The sequence below is a fragment of the Myotis davidii genome, unplaced genomic scaffold (genome assembly GCF_000327345.1).
Source record: "Myotis davidii unplaced genomic scaffold, ASM32734v1 scaffold217, whole genome shotgun sequence".
In the NCBI taxonomy this organism is placed as follows: Eukaryota; Metazoa; Chordata; class Mammalia; order Chiroptera; family Vespertilionidae; genus Myotis; species Myotis davidii.
The window spans coordinates 9,745,869-9,754,581 of record NW_006290034.1 but is presented as its reverse complement, the minus strand read 5'-3'; the positions used below and the strand labels follow the sequence as shown (position 1 = coordinate 9,754,581).

At 51.9% G+C, this 8,713-nt stretch overlaps 1 protein-coding gene across 1 annotated transcript in view; it reads right to left on the bottom strand.

Moving 5' to 3' along the window:
- PTGFRN (prostaglandin F2 receptor inhibitor) overlaps window positions 1-8,713 on the bottom strand; it is a gene marked incomplete at its 5' end in the record, with an annotated part of 52,538 nt that continues 43,825 nt past the window's right edge. The window contains 4 exon segments of the mRNA XM_015563538.1: window positions 1-1,696; window positions 3,147-3,452; window positions 5,109-5,222; window positions 8,003-8,422. Coding sequence (XP_015419024.1) covers window positions 1,530-1,696; window positions 3,147-3,452; window positions 5,109-5,222; window positions 8,003-8,422 — 1,007 coding nt within the window.

Here is an 8,713-nt window from a genome sequence, read left to right as displayed (position 1 = left end):
TGGCCATCGTTTCGTATTACTTTATTGCTCAGAACCAATGTGTCTTTTTTCCCCTTCGGAAGACAGAGGAGTGTCAGATCCTTCGGAGCCACGCAGCAGCACGGAGGAGTGCGATGCAGGGCGGGCGTCACCACCGAGCCTCAGGGCCCCACGGGGAGGCCTCCGAAAGGCCGGCCCTGTGCTGGGGCCAGAACGGAGCAGAAGGTCTCTTTTGGTCCGTTGTCCTATTCCTGGTACGAGCAGTCGGGCCAAAGAGACTGCACTCAGATCTCCTTTGTAGGCTGTTCCCAGGGCAATGCGTTGCTGGGTTGCCTTCATGTTCCTAACAGGAAAGCAAGCATCGCAGAGGCCAGCTCTCACCAGCCCCTGCAGGGGATCTCACAGACCTGCAAGGGCGGACACGGCCAGAGAAAACACTCGGTTCTTCCGGGCGATTTCAGACCCTGTGAAGTCAGCCAGTCTCCAAGCAGCAAGAGTCCTTCAGGTTAAGGAGACCAAGCAGCCTCGGAAGTAGGGGAAGGGGGCACCTGTGGGTCCCCCTGGGTGTCCCTGGGTGTCCAAGGCCTTTGCCTCCTGCAAAGGACAGGACCAGGGACTGGAGGTGGCTTCTTCCACCTGACACACCCCTGACCCTCCCGGCACGAGCTTCAGAAACCTAACTCTCAGGGTCCGCCTTCCGCTCTCCCTGGGGCCCCCGCTCGATCGCAGCGACAGTTCCTTCCCTTGTCCCCAGCCCCATCTTCCATGCAGACCTTCTCCCCGCCCCGGTCCGAGTGGCTGTGTATTTTTCTTCATGTTCATTCTTAAGGCTAAGGTGGCATGATAAGGTGCTTGGTGGAGAGCCAAATCCTAGATTCCAGGGCTGCCTTTCTCAGCGCGCTCACAGAAAGCCAAGAGCAAAGAAATGGAAAGGGGGCAGAGAGGCAGAAAACCAAAACCCGTGTCTGGGCTCGATGAGAAGCTACATACCGCAAGTTCAGATTTCCAATGTGGTCTAAACCCCTGAAAACAGGGGCCAGGCAGGGCGGGGGTCAAGGCCACACATTCGCCCTGGGCACAGGTCTGTGTTGTCCCTGGGCCGGCGTGGAGGGCCACCCTCCTCCTAACATCTGTCTCCCACCCCGGAGCCGGCCGGCTCTCACCGGGGACAAAGAACTCCGAACACCATCACCCCGCCCTCACTGCGACCCCTCGGGACAAAAGCTATAAACACACACAAGCCAGAGATCAATAAACCAGTAGGAGAAAAAAATTAGACAGAGGTTAACCATGAAAAAGCCGCCGTCGGGGAAAAGACACGCGCGGCCGTCCTCAGAAAGTGCCGTGGGAAGAGAAGCTGTGTGCTGGTAAACGTGTCCGCGCTCCAACTCCACGTGCAGAGGAGAGCGCGCCGAGTCCCACCTGAGATGAGCGAGGACTGGGTTTTAGTGTGACACACTTCACGTCAGAACATCACCGTCCTCTTCCTGCCCCAATCGCTCCGAGACCGTCCGTCCCCGTGTCGCTGCCCGGGCCGGGCGCCGGCCTCGCTAGTCCATCTCCATGGACATGAGCCGGCGGCGCTCACGCCGGGTCTCCTGCACCTCCTTCTTGCAGCACCAGTGGGAGCTGCAGTACCCGATGAGGCAGGACAGGAGCCCCACGACGGTGGACAGGCCAACGCCGATCAGCAGCGGGTACTTGAAGGCGTTCAGCACTGGCAGGGGCAGAGCAGAGGGAAGCCAGTTAGTGATGCCAGGGCGGTGGCCGCAGGGCCCACCACCACCTCCAGTCCCCACTGGAGCCATCAGATGCCCTTCGACCTTGTCTCCAGCCCCGGGCACAGCACTGCTGGCAGGAGTAGCTCAGCCCTATCTGTCCCAAAAGTGGGCAAATGTCTCCCCACCCAGTGCTGCGGGGGGGAAAGAAAACAGCAAAATGATTGCATTCGATGCCTTTGAATGTCAATTTGCTTTTTAGGGTTTGGCAGGAGATGGATTTTTAAAAGTCAGTATAAGGGCACCGCACCCTCTGTAGCAGATGCCTCTGTAAAAAAACAGTACGTAAACCAATGCTATGCGTCAAAAGACTGAAGCACACTTGGGGAGCTATTTTAAGTAACACTGTAGTAAATTATCCAGCAAAGTCAAGAGTCACTCCCGCACTTGTTTGGTAATCTGGGCTTCCTTTTTTTTTCTTTTTCTTTGCCACTTCAAGGAAAGAATTTCTAAGATGCAAATACGGTGCAAGTGTTAGGAATGCACACTGTTTAGGTCCCTCCCCGACCCCCTAAATCCCACATCCCCTCCCCCGGGGAAGTGCCAGCACGCCTTGGCCGACGCCTGCAATGTGGGAGGTGCCTGACATTTCGTAGGGCTGCACTTTCCAACCGCCCCAGGAAAGGGGGCCATCCCATTTTACAAGAGAGGGAATAAAGATCGGAAGGGCTACACCATCTGTGGAAGAGCTGGGGGTCCAATTCCAGTCTCCCCCCAACTGACACTATCACCAGGGAAACAGACTCCAGTCTCCGAATGCTCAGAGGCCCCTGGACTGGAACTCTCTCCAAGGAGTTTTTTCAATCGATGTTCACCCTGAAACGTTTTGCAGAGATGGTTCTCGTTAGCTGAGTAACCACTGTCTCTGACTCTGGGATGCTCGGGGAACAGGGTGAGAACGGGGCCCTCTGCCTACCTCGTTCAGCTGACCCTGGTGGTCAGTGTAGGCCAGAGGCCGGAAACTCCCCCTCCCATCCTGGGGTCCCATGCAGAACCCCGCCATGCTAGGAACACCAGGAGGAGCCTCCCTTTCCCAAGAACCAACATCAAGGAGGGCAGAGTAGCAGGAGCCCAGTCCCAGCATCTCCCCGGAGACCTGAACCGGCTCTCCTGACTCCGCTCTCAGCGGGCACAGTGAGCTTGCATGGAATGTATAGGAAGCATCAAAAATCTTCCCAGTAAATCTTAAAAATCATTTCTCAGTGCTGCCCCCAGCATACGATACCGAAGCTGGGCAAACACCAAGGGCTGCCTACTCTTTCTGGTACGGCCCTGCCAGGCCTGGAGGACACCAGGCCGTGTTCTAGCACATTCCTCAAACGGGGGGGGCCCGGCTTCTGCCTGCCGCGGTCCAGCAGAGAGCAGACAGGATCTGTGCGCCACCCTTACCGTCCATCTTCACAGTTATAAAGACGGGCTTGGAGTAGATCTCCGCCTCCTTCTGCCAGGAACCCGTCGGCGACTTCACCCAGGGAGCCACGGAGCAATAGTAGTTGCCGAAGTCCTGGTCCTCGGAGCCGTGCACCTGCAGCAGGAACTCCAGCACGCCCACGCGCTCCAGGCTGAGGTCGCTCTTCCAGTCCCTGCGGGCCGTGCTCACAATCCCCTTGCGGTCCAGGGAGGACAGGAGGATGGGAGCCTTGTCCAGGCCGAAGGAGTGCACCACGAACCAGGACACGTCAAAGGCCATGTCATCTATGGATCACAAGCCAAAACCCTGGGGTCAGTGCCATGGGCGGAAATAGGCTGGCACGCAGGTCACCTGATGACGGGCCGGCACTGCTCTACCTGCTCCTCACGCCAACCCTGTGGTGGAGGTGCTGTCACTCTCCACACCCTGTGGCGGGACCAAATCCCCATGAGGTCACACAGCCAGGAGGCAGCAGCGCGTGTGTCCTCCCTCTGGGAGTCCAGCCCAGGGTCCCCTGCTTGACCTTGTCGCTGCCACCACCCAGCCAAGGAGCACAAGAGGAAGAGTCGGACCCCAAACTGTCTCCTACAGAGAACACGGGGTGTAGAGCTGGTACGTGGTGACATCACACGCCGTCTCCCAGAGAAAGCGGGGCAGAGCACCCATGACTGGGAGGACATGGAAAGTCATAAGGACCGAAAGGTCCATCCAGTGGATCATAAAGAATTTAGAGGCGTCAACAGTTTCAATGTCACGGTTCCCTGTGGCTTCCCCCTTCCTCCTCCCTGCCTCCCAAGAAGTGCTTAAACTCAGAACCAGAGGAAAAAGTCAAGCTGAGAAAATTGAACACAATTTAACAGTCCCAGAGAGCAACGCTGCCGAACTGTAAAGCGAGCTGCAAAATTAAGCCTCAAATACATGAACATGGGCATCAGAGAAGGAAGAGTTCGGCCCCAGTGGTAATGCTCAGAGGATGTGAAGAGAGCGTCCACCATGAGCCCTAGCGCACTGATACTTAAAGTCCTCTTAGAAAGTGAGAAAGGGACACCAACTGTCCCGAAGAGGGCCGCCAAGAAAGGGTGTAAGACGAATGGCCACTACTCTTTGGCCTCCTGTTGGCGATGCTAGTATTTCCTTCAAAGAAAACATTTACAGCGACTTCTCTAAGGATTTAATCTGCACTAGCTCCTCCTGGTCACCTGCTACGCATTTGTTCTTTTCTGCATTTCTTCCTAGCGTCAATCACTATCTGATGGTATACGGTGATTTCCTCCTGGTCTGCCTCCTTAACTAGATTGGCAGTGCCTTGAGGGCAGACTTGGAATGTTTTGTTCACTCCTCTACGCCCCACATCTCGAACAGCACCTGTACACAGAAGGAGCTCAATAAATATCGGCATGATTAGGAGGACGAAAGACAAAGGTGGGGCGCTTCACTCTGCCGGTGGGTTTCACACCAGCTTGAATCGGCCCTGTAAGTGGCCCACTAATTGCCTGAACAACCCAGACGAAATATCTGCATGGGGCCTAGCTGGTGTGGCTCAGTGGTTGAGCGTCGACCCAAGAACCGAGAGGTTGCTGGTTCAATTCCCAGTCACGGCATATGCCCAGGTTGTGGGCTCGATTCCCTAGTAGGGGGTGTGCAGAAGGCAGCCGATCGATGATCTATGTTCTCTCTCATCTGTGTTTCTCTCACCCCTCTCCTCTCTAAAAAAAAAAAATCAAAAACATATTTTAAAAATATCATGTGTTTCCAATTCATCTGACAGATGCATCCATTCAACAAATATTTATTAAACACCTACTGAGACCTGAGCTGAGCTGAGCAGTGTGGGGATAAGCGGACAACCCAATCCTTGACGTCCACGTCTGTGCAACGTAGTGGGGATGATGCAAGAGATATTTACAAAAGGTCACGTGGGGGAAGGGTGGGAGAAGTACCTGGGTCCAGGGCTGCTCCTTCGACAGTAACGATACAGAACAATTTGATGAGATCTCCCCGGATGACTGAGGGCGTGTCTGAATACACGGAGGCATTAAATAACTACATGAGCCCTAACTGTTTTGGCTCAGTGGATAGGGCGTCGGCCTGGACTCAAGGGTCCCAGGTTCGATTCCGGTCATCCGGTCAAGGGCATATACCTTGGTTGCAGGCACATCCCCAGTAGGGGGTGTGCAGGAGGCAGCTGATCGATGTTTCCAACTCTCTATCCCTCTCCTCCCTTCCTTTCTGTAAAAAATCAATAAAATATATTTAAAAGAAAAAAAGAAAAAAGAGATCCTCACAGAGGAGTTAGGCTTTTATTTACTTAATTTGAACCAGCAAGGAAAGACTTACCTAATTTGGACAAATTTCCCTTTCTTTTCCTTCTACGGCCAGAGAAAGCCCCAAACGCCTTTGAGGTCACCAGTCCGGCCCTCACCGCCCCTCGTGGCCGCGGCTGCGGGAACAGCAGAGCGTTTGTGCTCCGGCTCCCCAGGCCAGTGAGGACGGAAAGGCCTTCCCTGGGAATGACTCACCCAGCGGGTTTCCTGCTAATGAAACCAGCCACTCGCTGTTAATGTGGGTCATTATCCCAGGCTTAGAAATATTTTTATTACGGTCAATTTCTGTGGTGATGCTGTTTTTGTAAGGGGGTTTGTCTGGTTAACTTCAAGATGACAGACTAGGCCAGTGAACAACCAGAGTCACTAGGTGACCCCGATTCCTCGTCTGCAGAGAGTACGTGGACCACTTGGCTTTTAAAAATAAATGTTGACGCAAACCATCTTGCAACTCCAGCCCCTAAAAGAAGGCTGTTAGCAGCAGTATTTTTGTGGAAGGCAGAATTGCAGACCAGCTGCATGACCACCAACAGGGTGACCGTTAACCAAATTCTAGGACAGGGGTCCTCAAACTACAGCCCGCGGGCCACATGCAAATACAAATATTGTATTTGTTCCCGTTTTGTTTTTTTACTTCAAAATAAGATATGTGCAGTGTGCATAGGAATTTGTTCATAGTTTTTTTTTTTTTAAACTCTAGTCTGGCCCTCCAACCGTCTGAGGGACAGTGAACTGGCCCGCTGTTTAAAAAGTTTGAGGACCCCTGTTCTAGGAGGTTGAGTCATTAAAGGTGGTGTTTACCTAGAACGTGTTATAACATGGGAAATGTTTATCTTGTAATGTTAAACAGGGGGAAAGCAGGTCATAAAACTGTATATACAGTCTGCTCTCAACGTCATGAAGACAACATACCAGAGAAAATTCTAGGAAGACAAAGACTACAAATTAAGTTTATAGGTGAATCTCTTTTCCTTCTTTCTACTTTACCGTGTTTTAAGACATTATCTATTAAGGAGAAAACCATCAGTAAGTCATGGCTCAGTAGAAATGCAGTCCTCATGCCAGGAGGCAAGTGGCCTGAGACCAGGGGACAGAAAGGTGGACACCAGGAAGGACATCTTTGCTGTGTGTGCCTGACAGTGTGCTGCTGATTGTAAGAAGTGGTTGGCCAGCATGACTTAGTGGTTGAGCATCGACCTATAAACCAGGAGGTCACAGTTCAATTCCTCGTCAGGGCACATGCCCAGGTTGTGGGCTCGATCCCCAGTGTGGGGCGTGCAAGGGGCAGCTGATCAGTGAGTCTCTCTCATCATTGATGTTTCTCTCTCTGTCTCCCTCTCCCTTCTTCCCTGAAATCAATAAAGTGACGACTCTTCAGTATCAAGTCAATATTTGCTAAGCGCTATTCAGGCTACGGCATTGTGCTGGATACTGGCTTTGACTGCAGCTTCTCTTACACTGTGAACTGGCCACGACAACTCCAGGGATTAAAATAAAAACCTTAGGCAGTGTATTCATCCTGGAAGCTACAGTGATTTTTTTCTTTCCTGTTATACTGAGACATAAAGAATTGAGAAATAAATTCAATACCCATTCCTTACCCAGAAATACAAAAGATTGTATGTCTCCCCTCTTCCTCATAACAGTTTTAAAGAAACATCAAATAAGAAATGTAAAACAAGCTGGAATACAGTTCTATAGTCAGTAAAAGACATACAAATAGTAAAAACACCATCATCTGAATCTTAATAGACACAGGAAGGCATTTGAAAACACCCAATACCTCTTCATGGTAAAAACCCTCAACAAACTAGGAATGAAAGGAAACTCCCTCAACTCAGTTAAGGGCACCTATGAAAAACCCACATTCCCATGACACTTCACGGAGAAAGCCTGAACATTCCCGCCCGCTGAGACCAGGAACAAGATGCCCATTGGAGCCACCACTACTCAACTCCGTATTAGAGGTTGTAGCCAGGGCAATCAGGCAAGAAAAAGAAACACAAGGTATTCAGTTTGGGAAGGAGGAAGTAAACCTGTCTTTATTTGCAGAAAGCATGATGTCCTATTTTTAAAATCCCAGGGAATTAACCAAAAAACTAGAACTAAAAAACAACAAAGAAGTATCCAGGCCAAACCGTGCAGAGCATGGAGGCCGAGAACCCTGCCACTGAACGATGGTTCTGGAGCCCTGGCTTGCACCACCATCACCAGGAGGGTGGTTAAGCTCAGGCTGTGTGTGCCCACCATCGGGGAGTGTGGCTCAGTAGGTCTGGGTGGGCCCAGCATTTGCATTTCCATCATGTTCCCAGGGGAAGCTGTTGCTGGTCTCACCGTCCTAGGTTGAAAAAAGGTTGCATCCGTCCGTGAGCAGAAGCAAGGTTCCAAGTATACACTCTAAATGGGTAAGCTGTATGGCACAGGAACCGTATCTCAACAAGCTGTTAAACAAATAAAGCCCATGGGTCTCTTCTAGCTCAACCTCTGATTCCACAGGGCTCCCCGCTCACCTGAGGTTTGAAAGTCTATCTCAATAGGATTGGAGAGACTGGTTGCTGCTTCTCGCCACAGGCTGCCCCTGACAGGAGACCAGGCTGTCACCATGCAGCGGTACAGCCCTGCATCCGACACCTGAGTCTGGTACATCCGATAGCGGAACTCGTCTTGCTGCACTTTCTCCAACACGACGCCGTCCACCCGGGAGGCATCTGTCCAGTTCTCCAGCCTCACCACGGCATCCTGGTCCAGGGAGATGATGTACTTGGTCTCGTTGGGACTGGAGAGGTCGCCCGCAGGCTTCTCCGCCGTGATGAGAACAGAGTAGCGCGGCGACTTGATATTCTGGGAAGACACTTTGCAAGTCATCTCAAATGTATTTCCGGCAGCAAAGAAAGGCTTGGGCTGCCTCGCCTTCACCACGAGCACGGAATCTGGAATGAGGGAGCAGAAACAGGTGATGCCCGATGGGATCAATTCAAATGGATATGTATCGGAAAGAACGATGTCAAGGAAATAGGAATTTATTTGCAAACTGCCACACAACGGCACTTCAGACAATGTGGAAACCCAGAAAATCATGTGATGCTGAGGGAAGGGGAGCAGCCTGAGGTGCCTTATCGGGTGTGAGGGAAGCAGAATTGATGGGTGGAAATTTAGTTTTGAGGTTTTTCAAGTCCTTAAGAAGAGTAAGAGTTTGGGTAGCCATTGGTACCCACCCCTCA